The sequence below is a fragment of the Haliaeetus albicilla genome, chromosome 27 (assembly GCF_947461875.1).
Source record: "Haliaeetus albicilla chromosome 27, bHalAlb1.1, whole genome shotgun sequence".
Taxonomy (NCBI): Eukaryota; Metazoa; Chordata; class Aves; order Accipitriformes; family Accipitridae; genus Haliaeetus; species Haliaeetus albicilla.
This window is the reverse complement of record NC_091509.1, coordinates 17,705,744-17,719,380: the sequence shown is the minus strand read 5'-3', so window position 1 is coordinate 17,719,380 and position 13,637 is coordinate 17,705,744. Positions and strand designations below refer to the sequence as shown.

At 44.5% G+C, this 13,637-nt stretch overlaps 1 protein-coding gene across 4 annotated transcripts; it reads left to right on the top strand.

The window, feature by feature from the left end:
* The first annotated feature begins 1,053 nt into the window (after positions 1-1,053).
* PKD2L2 (polycystin 2 like 2, transient receptor potential cation channel) lies at positions 1,054-12,880 on the top strand. Of its 4 annotated transcripts, XM_069772707.1 has the most exons (14): positions 1,110-1,300; positions 1,567-1,668; positions 1,925-2,058; positions 3,254-3,507; positions 4,264-4,485; positions 5,095-5,323; positions 5,857-6,027; positions 7,534-7,715; positions 8,780-8,900; positions 9,634-9,735; positions 10,907-10,986; positions 11,079-11,148; positions 11,948-12,069; positions 12,507-12,877. In XM_069772707.1, exons 1-14 carry the CDS (start codon positions 1,243-1,245, stop codon positions 12,622-12,624), a joined length of 1,965 nt encoding a protein of 654 aa, XP_069628808.1. In that variant the 5' UTR covers positions 1,110-1,242; the 3' UTR covers positions 12,625-12,877. The 4 variants fall into 4 exon arrangements, 2 of the variants coding, with proteins under 2 accessions (XP_069628809.1, XP_069628808.1); XR_011322449.1 differs by lacking the exon at positions 11,948-12,069 and having other exon boundaries at positions 1,054-1,300; positions 11,044-11,148; positions 12,507-12,583; XR_011322448.1 differs by lacking the exon at positions 12,507-12,877 and having other exon boundaries at positions 1,054-1,300; positions 11,044-11,148; positions 11,948-12,024.
* The last annotated feature ends 757 nt before the right edge of the window (positions 12,881-13,637 follow it).

Sequence of the window (13,637 nt, the reverse complement as noted above, 5' to 3'; positions counted from 1 at the left end):
TTTGTCATCTGATAGCTATAAACCACTTAGCATAAACTAGATGCTGACACTCCTTTAGCAGTAAAAGATGTCGGTGAGGCAACATCAATATTTTTTTCTCCTTGCACACTTGACCCAAAAGCTGCCCTGTACACTCCAAAGCGTTAAGGCTGCTGTGTTCTCCCTCCTTACTCCTTTAATCAAGGAGAGGCTGTAACTTACCAGACTGTTGACTCTCAACAAGCTGTTGATTTGAATCATCTAAAGGGTTTGGGTGCTGCTATTCACAGTCACCATGCTCACAGTAATAAACACCATGAAACCTGATTTTGCCAAACTCCAACAAACCTAATCTGTGCAGATTTTTCAACTGTACTTGCTAAAGGAAAATTGGAGAGGGTGGAACTAGCCTGAACTCCTCCCAGGGGGTGCACAGTAACGCTGCTGCCAGTCAGCAAACGCCATGAGCATCTTCCAGAAGGAAAAAAGCGAGGCCTCGTCTTCACCCCACACTGCTGCACCATTAAATAAAACTCCCAAATCTGAACTGCACAACACTATTAAACTCCCAACAAAATCCTGCAGCTCCACCACCACACTTCTCCCTCTGGGCTGCCGGAGCAACAAAATACACCAAATTAACTCCCCTCCGCCCCGATCGAGCGCAGGCCGATACCCAGTTCGCCCATAGGCTTCTTCTGAACGTAAAGACGGGGCGATGCTCCGGGGTGTCGGTGCTGAGCAGCAGTACCGGGCCTGACGGAGGAGCACCCCCAGTTCTCCTCATGCCCGGGAGCCCCAGCAGTGCCAGACCTCGCAGCGCCGGCATCAAGATACGTTTAAATAAACACGTCCTACATTCCCTGCCGCCCTTCACAGCAAGGAAGGGAATTTCCTCATTGCCCGAACTTAGCCTGGAAGCAACCAGACGCCGCGATTTACCGTTCCGTTTCCCCCCCGGAGGAACGGCTGCCAACACGGGAGCTGGAAGCGCGGGCTCTACCACACACGCCGCTGCGGCCCCGAGGGGCTTTTTCAGGCGGCAGGGCGGGGGCCGACCCGCCGAACACCACTAACGAAAATAAAATAACAACCCTGAGCTCCGAGGGCGGGAAGGACAGCCCCCCCCCCGCCGGCAGCCAAGGGCAGGCCGCGGCACCCCCGCCGCTCCGCTCCCGCTTCCCCCAGCCCTCCCGCAAGGCGGTGAGGGGAACCGGCCCCGCCACCCGTTGCGATTCAAAAGGGGGAACTCCGGGAGCCGCCATGGAGCCGTCGGCAGCGCGGCAGCCGCCCGCCGTGGACCAGAGGCTCAGCGGCAGCGGTGCGTGAGGCGGCCCCGCTCCCCTCAGGGCCACCCTCGGTCCCCTCAGGGCCGGCCCCGCTCCCCCCTCAGGGCCACCCTCGGTCCCCTCAGGGCCACCCTCAGCCGCCGTTACCCCGGGGGGGGACCGCGCAGAGCCCGGGCCTCGGCCCACCGGCCCCGGCGGGAGGGTATCGCGCTGCGGGGCCCCGCCGGGGACGGAGGGCTCCGTCCTCTGACTCGCCGCCTCTGCCCCCCCCCCCCGCCGCCATGTTCCCCCCGAGCAGGTGCCGTGAAAGCCCGGGTCAGTTGCAGCAGAGAACTGGAACTGAAAACCACCCTGCGGGAGCTGGTCATCTACATCGTTTTCCTGACAGACCTCAGTATACGTAAGTCATCAAACGACTGAGGCGACTTCCACCGCTTACAAATAATTAGCGTGTAAGCTGTACCGCTGTCTGTATTTACTCCTTCCCACACCTGTCACCCCCCCCCCCCAACGTGTCACTTCAGTCGAAGTTGCTCCGACTGCCTTTTTCTACCAGCATGATTTAATGACACCTGAAGCGGAGAAGCAAGGTTAGAAGCTGTTGTCATCCTCTTGTGTCAGTCTGCGAGCCTCCCTTCTTTGCCCCTTCTTTCCAGTGACATTTGGCATGGTGAGCACGGACATGTACTACCTCAACAAAGTCATGTCCCATCTCTTCCTGGAGCCCTCCTCCTCTGAGGACGACAGGAGTGGTTTCAGGAGTATTGGGAGCAGAGCTGATTTCTGGAGGGTAAGGCTTTCCTTGCAAAGATGTTTTCTTGGAGAGCAAACAAGGGAAGAAGCTACTAGTGTTAATGTGGGGCGATACAGTCTTGTGGTTCTCCTAAAAGCCGTGTGCTAGATGTCCTTTCAGCCAAATAACTTTTTTTAAATGCATTTGGAGAGATACTTCCGAATGGTCAGTTGAAGAAAACAATAGGCCAGTCAATTGCTGCATCGTATTTTCAATATTAGGTTTGGTCTGGAAAGAGCTTCAATAAAAACAGAAGGATCTTTGGGGTTCGCAGTTCTTTTGACTTTCACGTGTTATAAAAATATATATATTTTTTTGATTTCCACTGGGGCAGCCAGGAAGATGTACCATCTTGCTTCCCCTGGTTTGCTGTTAACGTTACCTCATATTTCAGTAACAGTTGCAAAACGCTTATCTCTGTTTTCACTACTAGGTGGAAGACTTCCCAAAATTACCAGCATTGCCCAGCTGACAGCAGAAGGCAAAGTTTCTCACCCTACTCTTCCTTAAAAATGGAAATGCCTGGTTCTAACAATTCATTTGGAAGAATTGTACTCCCTTTTATCATGGTGTCTGTAATTGCTAGTCCATAAAATAGTGAGCCCTTGCTATACAATATGCGTGCTGATGTGCTAGAAATGGTTGCAATATATTCTCGGATGGTGCCAGACCATGGGGGCATGTGGTTTTTTACTCAGAATAATGTTCTCCCCAAGTTTAATGCTCTTTATCTGCATCTAAGAAACACCCAGAAAAAGAGGGATTTTTTCCCCGCCTTCAAAAATAAATACTTCCTCATTTAGACTCAGATGACTAAAAACCTAGTCAGAAATATATCCCAAAACATATCTTCAGAGAGTAAGATAACTAACAGATTTTGTGGAAACAACATATAATGTTTGTGTTTAAACATATTTGTTTAGAATTCAGCAGAATTTTTCAGTGAAACCACAAACAGACATATGTTCTAGTCTTTCTCTGATAGAATTGCAAAAGGAATAGAATTGACTCATAGAAAAAAAGATACAAATATATTGTGCTTACAGGACAGCACATAGGTGGGAACTGTTTCTATTCTAGCTTAGACTCTGTAGCTATACGTAACCTGAGAACCCCGTAGAGATTTGTATGCTAAAAAGTGGGGTAACAGTGGTATTTAAATCTTCTTTTGAAACTTTAACCTCACTTACAGTTTGCAGAGGGACCCCTGTTGGATGGACTCTACTGGGAAAAATGGTATAACAACACGACATTAACCCTGCAGAACAACAGCCATATTTACTATGAGAATTTGCTGTTAGGAGTAGCCCAGATTCGCCAGCTGAAAGTACGCAACAACACTTGCTCCATTTACCCATATTTCCATCATTTTTTAGAAGACTGTTACAGTGAATATCGTTATCGAGCTGAAGACAGGTCTGACTTTGGTCTAAGGAACAAATCTGAGTAAGTCATCCTACTTCAGCACAGATATGTTTTTGAAAACCTAACCAAATCCTTAATGCCACTGTTCTTCAGTTTGTAACAACTGTGCATACAATTAGCTGGGGTTTTGTCTTGTTTACATTGAGATAAACCATGGATTTATTTTTGTGCCAACATTATAGATGGGAATTTGGCATGGGAAATCTATAGCAGAGAGACGGGAGGAACTGGGAACAGCGAGCCCAGTTCAGCAGAAGCACATGTTAGTGGGCCTATCTCCACTAACATCTCTGGAGAAATGCTCAATTATATGAGGCCTGAATTTAAATCACATGTTTATAAATTGGAATCATGCTAAAATGCTCTGGAAACAGAGCCAAAAAGCCTGCTTCACAGACTTAATTTAGCATGAAAGAATATGTGAACATGCCACGGTAACAATGAACTATGTGAACCAGAGATGTTCCATTTACCTATAAAGATTTTAAGGTAATAAACTGTCTGCCCCTCTTTGGGTGAAATCCAGATTCATAAGCAATTGCTGTTTTGTGAATGCAATGAGTATGGAGCAAATAAAAGAATTGGGAATATCTTAAGGCCATATGTCTCATGCACACTTCATATAAAGAAAAATGGTTTTTAAAGGTCTGGCTTAAGTGGTCAGTTGTGAATGCAGAAGAACACAAGAACTAACAAGGATTGTATAAAATAAAAGTTAAAGCTTACTTCAGTCCAGCTTCCATAAGTTGAGCTGCTTTGTTTTCCCATTTCTGATAGATGGAAATACACCTCAGCCTCCTCATTATCCCCATGGTACTGGGGATCTATGGGCTTGTACAGCAGTGGAGGATATATGTTCACCTTACCTAAATCGAAGCAGGAGAGTGTGGAGAAGTTGGTGTTTCTCAGGCAGAACAGCTGGCTCACTAGAGGAACCAGGGTTGTGTTTATCGACTTCTCAACATACAACGCTAACATAAACCTCTTCTGTATAATCAAGTGAGTTCTTACCTTTACTACATGTGAAATCCAGTCTACTGAGGCATGATGCTTCCATAAGGACACAAGGAAAGGCTGGTCACCTCAGGCATATGCAGCCATGTTTGTCAGGTAGCAGCTGGCAAGACAGTAATTCATTAAAAATGCAGAAGTTCAGTTAGTGCAGGGAGCAGACCGAGATGCTTCCTTTCCACTTTTTTTAATAGTTGATGTCTGGTCTGTACAGCTGGTCGCTGCTATCAGTTGGAATAAATTTCATAGCCTTTTGCAGAGTCAAAGACTGGACTGTTAGTCCTGTTGTCAGCTAGTGGAAGGAAAAGACTCAGGGTAGGGTGAATGCTTGCTCTTCTGAAATATAGTTTCTTTAAAGACTTTTAACCAACCACCATAGCTTGGGTATCCCAAGAGCTTCTTGTTTTCCCCTCAACCTTCCCTACCATGTAAGTCCCTCTTTTCATGGGGGACTAAACATAACGCTTATGAGAAGATCTTACAGATATAGGAGTTCCAATAAGGTATTATTAATGTAGTAACAATTAGTATTAGAAAATTAAGGGCTGAGATGTTTTAAAGGGATGGTAACTAACACCAGTCCTCAATTTTTTTCAGGTTGGTGGTAGAGTTCCCTGCTACTGGGGGTGCTGTCACCTCCTCACATATCTACTCTGTGAAGCTCCTCAGATATGTCACATATTATGATTACTTCCTGGCTTCTTGCGAAATCACCTTTTGCCTCTTTATCGTTACATTCATAATCCAGGAAGCTATAAAAATAGTAAAGCTGAAAAAGGAATATTTCAGAAGTGCCTGGAACTGGCTAGATTTGCTGCTGCTGGTGGTGAGCTACCCCTTGACTTTCACATCTGTGCTTGCCAGCCTAGGCTGGCACTAGATAGACAGCCAACAAGCCAGAACAGCCCAAATCTGTGTCTGGTTAGAGTCAGTCACCCACTGCTCTACACTGAAGAGGCCACGTGGGCCACCATGGTTCAGCACACTTGAACTCTTTCCTAGCCTTGCTGTCAGCTTGCTGTGGCTCCATGTCCTTTCTACTCATTATCCACCTTGTTTGTTTTAGCCTTAATCTTTGCAGAGCAGGGAAGCACTAGCGCATAACAGAGCTAACACAGTAAAATTAGAATGTATGCAGCATGTTACGTAGCACAAGCCCAGAATTATCACCGTACAATTACAAATTATTTGGCTGATAAAGTCTCATATATACAATTTACGACAAAAAAAACCCTCAGGTTCTTCAAATCTAACCAAGGGCCTTTTGAAATCAGTGCAGTCTTTCTTGTGCAAAGTGACAAGTCTGAAGAGAGGGAGTGTAGCAGGACTTCGGTTTCACTGGCTTCTGCTTTCTTTCAGGTATCCATCCTTGCCATTGCCTTCAACATCTACTGCACCGTAGAAGTGTCCCTGCTAATGGAAGAATTGCTGTCTGATGCCCATGTATATCCAGACTTCTATTTCCTTGCATTCTGGCAAGTCCTTTACAACAACATGATTGCTGTCAACATCTTCTTTGCTTGGATAAAGGTATTGGTTCTTACTCCCTTTTTTTTGTACTTGAGAATCATAGTGTTTCTAAGCATAGCATAAATGTTCACTTCTACATTTTCATGGGTGAATTGCAAAGGTAGGGCTAAAAGGGAGAATTTTGTTTATAAGATTCCACAGGAGTTTAAAATTACCTCCTTCTCATAAACATGGCTCACACAAATTCCAAGCCCATCTAAAAAAAAATTTTGCATGTGGGCAGCTGTCTGCATTGGAGCAGCTGAGAAATTACCACGGCCAAACAGCCACCTCACACTCAGTCTTTTCCTAGACCCCATACTGTCCTGGTCACAGCCTGACCTATAAAGATGGCACGGCTGCAATAGGTGAAGCTATTCATAGCTTTTGTAGCCAAAAGCTATGAAAACAGTAGCTACTTTTTAACTGCAGAGGAAGGCAAAATGTGTCTGAACTTGATTCAGAAGGGGCTTTGTGCCAGGACACCTTTAATTTCATTCTTACTTGCAAATAGATTTGCTGATCTCTGGGACAGAGTAGTAAACATCTCTAAGATTAGGGCCTACTTTTGTTCCTAACCAGGTGCTCTGGGGCCAAACCAGTCCAGCATGTTTGCATGCCACTGCCCCTAATCTACTAGACCCTGCTGGCCCTGACTGGGGTCTGCACCCAGCAGACATCAGTGACCTTGGTTTGGGTGGGCTCAGTGTTCCCAGTGACTGGATGAAACTTCCCAAAACTTTGCCTGATCCCAGGCTGCTTACAGGCCCTCTCTCCCCTAAGGTATTTGTGAAACGCCTAGCACAAAGCAGCTGCGAAACAGGCAGGGCAGGTGCTCGTGTCTGCCAGAAGAGATCACACTTTACAGCCATACCCCAAGTACCTGAACATAAGATATCATGAAAGGTCACATCCTTTTAAAATAAACAGGCTTTTGGCCTTCCTTCACCTCCCAGGCTGAGGCTGCAGGAAGAAGCTGTTTGGGAGCACTGGCTGTTGACCAGTTCTGTGGACAGTCTTCCTCATTACATCCATTCTGTACCCCAGCTACACATTCCCCCTGCATCATCCTCCTCCCCTCAGACTGATGACTATTAATTTAGTAGTACAACTGTGTTCATAATTAATGACTGTGATTGAACAAGGCTTCTGTTCAAGCCTTGTTTCAGACCCAAAGTAAGAGAGCTCCTTACCAACTCAGCCCGTTGGGGAATCCTCAGATACAGGAGAGTGTTACGGTTTGCAACCTCCTTGACCAGGGGTCCGTATCTGCTAGAGCTGATTACACATACCAGTACCCAGCAAAGACCTGTCTATACACTATTAGCTTTAGAACATAAGCATATTTGCCCTGCAGAACACTCATCTCCACAAACACACCCAATCCTAGTTCTTACAGATACATAACATGCAACTAGGTGTGACTTAATCTGTAAATTATGATTACAGATAACATTCTAGAAATTCTTTTAAGAAGTTGCAATGTATTTTGATCCCCCAATAACAATATGTTCTGTTCTCTTGCAGATACTTAAATACGTAAGCTTTAACAAAACAATGACGCAGCTATCCTCCACTTTATCTCGCTGTGCCAAAGACATCATTGGATTTGCCATCATGTTCTTCATCATTTTCTTTGCCTATGCCCAGTTAGGCTATCTGGTCTTCGGGTCACAGGTTGAAGAGTTTTCCACTTTCCAAAACTGCATGTATGCTACTTTCTAAACTTTTTGATACAAAACGCCCAGTTGGTGCAGGTGCAAACCAGTTTCTGCTAAGCAGAACTTAAAGAGTACAGGTCTCTAACACTTACAGTTATTTCATAGAGTAAACCCAATTTTGTTGGCCCTACAATCTGTTTCCCAAAGCCGTTGTGTGTTCAAGACAGACCACATGTAAATTAAATGGGTCAGGGAAGCATAAGAAGGGGAAGCTCCGGAGCAGTTCACCAAGTGCAGCTATTAGTCCCCACAGCTCTCAACACTGCTTTGCCACGTGTAACCAGGCTCCTGGGCAATCAGGCAGGCCTGGCAGCAGGCTGCTACTCTTTTGCCTCTTTCAAAAGCAACAATGTGAAACTGGAATATGCGATACAGTCCCCAGCATGAAAACCACAGAACTGCTTGAGAGACCCAAGTGGCTCAGAGCACAAGCTGGGCATGTTTGCGAACAGGAATTATTGCTCTTTTAAGAAAACATCCAGCTGGATAGCCAAGAGTCCCCACATCCCATCTGCTGACTGTTACTTTCTTCCGCAGATTTTTTCCAGCCACTTACTGTAGCAACATCATGACATCAATTCCAGATGCCAGCTGGAACTGGTTCTGATGGTCCTCACACCTTGTAGTATTTATTTGTCTCAGCTAGGAATGAAATCCCCTATAGGGGGACAGAGGGACCTATACTGTTACCTTCTGTACCAACAGAAGATAAGGGATCATGAAGCTAGAACAGAAGGGAAATAATTAAAAAAACAAAAAAAGCCAAAAAACCTCAGGTGATTTATCCAAAATTGAAGTATTTTCTCATACAAACCATTTAAAAATTCCTTTGTATTTTCAAATTCTCAAATATATGCTAAATGCCTAATTTACTGTTGCGGTATTTTCCTGGCTTGCCTTTTGATTTCAGTGACTAAGGCAATGGTGAATCAGTCTCAATTGTATCTATTGCTTTCTATGGCCTTTTTTTTTTTTTTTTTTTTAAATAATGCTTACAATACTTTTCTTTAGGAAAAGCCAGTCAGCCTCATTCTGGTATTTTTTACTCCTAGCTTTACACAGTTTCGTATTGTGCTGGGAGATTTTAATTTTGAGACCATAGAAGCAACAAACAGAATCCTTGGACCTATTTACTTCATCACATTTGTATTCTTTGTGTTCTTCGTGTTGCTGGTAGGTATAATCTTAAAAATACTTATCCTTTTGCATAAGCAGTAGAGAAGAACTGTTGTATAGTGCTCTGAGACAGTGTTTTTCACCCCAATGTGACACTGGGCTTGCCCTGGCTGCCCCTCAGTACACCTGGCAGAGAGACAGTCTGAACTCTTTTGCAGGAGTCCCCAGCAGGCAAGGCATTTTGCAGCTCTCCCTTCCTCCAAACAGCCACAAAAGGGGCTTTTGCACCACAAAATGAGCATGTTGCACCTTTCAGCGTACTGCACCACCCTTTTCTTGAGATTTTAGTTTCTGAAAACTTAATTGGGTACTCTTGAAAACTGCATAATGTCAGCCTTGTCAGGTAGGAAGGTTAAAGAGAGACTGATGGGATTGTGTAGGTGCAGGTTTGTTTTATCAGTTAGACCGATGTTTTCATTAATTACTTCAGATTGAAATACCATCTGAAAAAGCTATATGTATATGACAGGAAATTTGTTACCTCCAAGGAACTGGGCCTTTAGCTGATACTGCAGATGGGAAATAAGTGATTTGTCTCCCAAAAATATTCCCTCAGACCCTAAGATTATCAGATAATTTAACTGCATTAGGAGCACATCTGCACCCAGCAAAGCTCTTCAGTTCCATTAGTTACATGCTCTAACATGGAACAGCCCCCAAAACAACAGCCCTAACATAATACAAATGCAATTTCCAGAAACAAGTATCTAACTGCATCCTTCCTGTGCAGAACATGTTTTTGGCTATTATAAATGATACCTATTCAGAAGTCAAAGCAGACTTTGAAGTGATACCCAGTCAAGAACTTCAGATCAGAGACCTCTTTAGACAGGTAAGTAAACACTTCTGTAACTATCTCATTTAATTCAAGATAAGAGGAGGAATTCTGAGCTACATCCCTAGCAAAGAGCCTTAAACAGCTGGGCCATAACCACTTAAGAACACCCAATATTTTATTTTTCACTTTAAGTAAACATTTGACAGATACAGAGACATCCTTCCATCAGACCCACAGGAGCTAATAGTAACAGTAGCATATGACTTAGGGTACAAGGAGCCTACCTTTCCTTCACCCTTGTAAAAACTATTTAAGACTAGCCTGGTTTGTGATACATGCTGTCATCAGCTTGCTTCAGAGCTTACTGTTGCTGCTCTTCCAAACTGAGAAACTAAAGATATTCTCTGCATGGAAAGACAAGTAGAAATAGGTACCTTTAAAACTCCACAGAGTTCAGACTGGTTTTATGTGCCAGAAATGAGTACAAAAGGGGAACAAATCTTTCCTTAACTTTTCAGTTCAACTTGAAATTATGACCTCCTCTTTTCCTGCCAAATGCATACACTGAAGCCAAAGAGATTGCCTGCAGTTCTGTTGCTGGGACAAGTCAGTACCTCCGCCTAGACACCTGACTTTAACTGGGGAATACAGCATCACTAGCAAGATAAATAAGATTGAGATAGGTGTGGGATGAGAGATCTGCACATTCAGACTGTGTTTCTCCAAGTCGGCCTACACTGACCATGCTGCAGAGGAGGGCTGGCAGCTGTATCTACCTGAAATTTTCCTGCAGGATTTTATGAATGGCATAGACACAAGTTACATTGCTCCCGCAAAGCCTAGCTTTCATTAAGAAAAAGGAAGGGGGAGTCCCTCACCAGGATGCAGCTAGTCTGGTCAGCAACAGCACAGCTTAGATTCCTCCCACCCAAGCTTATTCTCCTATTTATCTGGGACTACAGTAAGGTAAATGAATATGCCTAAAACCAGAAACTCTTACTGGATTTGGTTGGCTATTACCTTCAGGGATTTCATGACAAATTTGAGATATAGCAGGGTAAGTTCTCTGAGCTAAGGGAACCAAGAGAGAGACTGGTGGGATTTCTGTTTAATTGCCAAGGCATTACGCTGACAGTTTGTTCTTTGAGTTCAAGTCCTTGTGCAAAAGTGTCTGTGGTTAAACGCAAGCCATTTAACACACCTCACTTTCCCTGTCTATGTTCAGAGTTGCAATAAGGCCCTTGTCAAGCTCAGGCTTAAGAAACCAGAGATGGATACAAATCCAGCAGACGAGAGCTTGGAAAGGTAGGATCTCAGCATTTGCTGCTACCCCCTGCACCGAGCACAGACCTATTCTCACAGGACTTCTATCTCTTCTCATTTGTGTGAATGACAAGCAAGGAATTTTCAGCCACTAAAAGAAAGGATATTTCTAAGCTTTCGAACAGAGACAGTGCTAATGAAAAGGTAGGCTTTATTCTTTCCTATATTCTTGGAAACCGGTGATAATATTTCAGAAGTTGAATAATACAAAGAGAGTCACAGTTGTCCCCACTATTACTTACAAAAGCTATTTCTCCACAGGATACTATTAAGATCATAGGAATAGCAAAAGCTAGACCTATAAATAGAGAAAAATCACTAATTATGCCCAAAACTTTAAATGAAAGCTTGTTCAGGCAAGGTCATACACTACAATAGCAGAGCTGGCAGTAGGGTGAGATCAGGGTGTCTCAGCAATGGTATAAAGTTGTGAGCTGGGCATTTGCCCAAATGTTAAACAGAAACAGATGTATGGAAAACAAACAAGTTTTACAGCAATCTGCTGGGTCACAGGCTGCATCTACAGCAAGAAGAAAGATTACTGCAGCTTCCTTTTGCTTTACAAAAAGAAGGTTTCCAGCAGTCTTTGGTAGTTCTGTATCTGGGGTAAGCCTGTGCAAGTGTTTCTAAAACTTTTTTTTTTTTTTTTTTTAAATCACTTCAAGAGAGGGAAAAGCGCCTTGGCTAGCTGTAAACACTACACACAACACTTGCAATCTCTCTCAACTCTGAAAAGAAATGTGTATTCCTCTATCCTGTCTTTCTGGAAGGGCCAGAAGGAAAATCTACTTTCAGATGGAGAACATTTTCTCCCCAAAGCTGCATATATCTTTTCCTGCATGCATGCCCCCTCCCTGCTCCAGCAATTGTGTTAGAGATGTCCCAGTGAGCCATGCCAGCTTTGTCTTTTTTTTTTTTTTTTTATTGCTCTGGTGTTGAATAGAGCCATCTGAAGTTATCAGAGGTACAGAGTGGGAGAGAAAAACTTTGTCAGAAGTATCCATCTACTGAGGACACGGAGGCAGTCACAGCTCAGAGCTACGTCTCCACTGCAGAATTTCAGCAGTAAGTGTGTGTGAGTCTGTTCTTGCAGTCGTATTCCCATTCCCAGGCAGCTGCAGCCCTCACGGAGCAACAACCTGAGAGACTGAAGACCAACACAAAGCCAGTGATTTTAAGATATTTTAAGTGCTTTTATGCTGGCTAACAACAACTGCCCTCAGGGGGAAAAAGGAAACAAAAGAATTTAGTAGAGTAGCTTGTAAGGACATTAGTCAAGAATGAGGTGGGACAAGAATTTAAAATATTGTCACTCTTCCAGAACACTTTCTTGTGGCTGCCCAGGGAAGGGGACAGAGACTGTAAGACCTTGTGCTTGTGAAGTGGTATTTCAGGACTTAGACCCTCCACAGCTGACACAAGTGAGCAGAGAGGAAGGTTGCAAATGCAAGTTTAAGGGCAGCGCCATCTCAAGGATATGTGGCTGTATTTGTGTGTTCTAGGCTCCTCAGGTATACAGCCGAGTTGGGGAAGGAATTAAATAATACTAATGCAAAACTCAGGAGAATTATGAAAAGCATGCAGCAACTGAAGGACACTTCAGGCAAGACAGCACAGTGAAATGCATGGGCTCTGGTAACAGAGATGGCCTGACTCTACACACAGCTTAAATCCAAAGTCCTGTCCCCATCCCCCCCCTTTATTTTTTTTCTATTTCTGGATAAGAGAAGCAGGAATGTTAATAAAGGTATATACCATTGTTGCTTCTGGGTCTTTTCTCTGAGAGTTGCAGGTGCTTCTTTAACTCTGAGAAGAAACGACCAGCCTTGCTAGAGTTCTGGGTAGGCATCTCTACAAATGCCTGAATGACGACATTTATTCCTCTACCTTGTTTTGGGGCTGCTGTGAGACACAGATGTGTAACCGAGAGCAGATCACGAGCAATGGCAGCATCCTGGGCCTGCTCCGTACCCTTCTCTCGATCTGTGGCCCGACGGAGCCCAGCGCAACCCTCCGTCACCGAGCTCAGTCCAGCACACAGGTCATTAGCCCTCCCTTCCCCTTTCTTTTGCTAGCGCATCTGCTGCCAACATTAACGCTTATTTCTCAACAATTCTTGTTCCAGGCACCTGTTGCTTCCAAAAGAGGTTACTGTTGCCTTCAGAGGAGGGGAAAAAAAAAATAATTCTTCTTTCAGGAAAAAAACATAATAAATCTTTTACGTCGATCAGGCCTTGGCAGCTGGGACCACTAAGGGGCGCTCTGCCGCCCCCCTGCACCAGCCTGCCTTTTCAGAACACCCTTTTCATTCCGAAATCCGTGTAACCGCCTCTCTCCAAGGCAACAGGTAACGTTGGGGCCAGAACCTAATCTACCCCTATATGGTCATTAGTATTTGCTCACTGCTGGGACTCAGCCACCAGGAAGAAATAAATCGCATGTCCGAATGCCATCTGAACATGCCATGAGGAAACGGGGGGCTGCAACAGCCTGCCTGCACCATGCAGTCCCTGCTGCTGCACATCTCAGCTTGTGCATGACGCACAACCCCCAGCCTCCAAAGTATCCCGAATCTTACATAAATCCCACAAGGATTTATAACATTATAAAGCCTTATGCCCCGCAGAGCACTA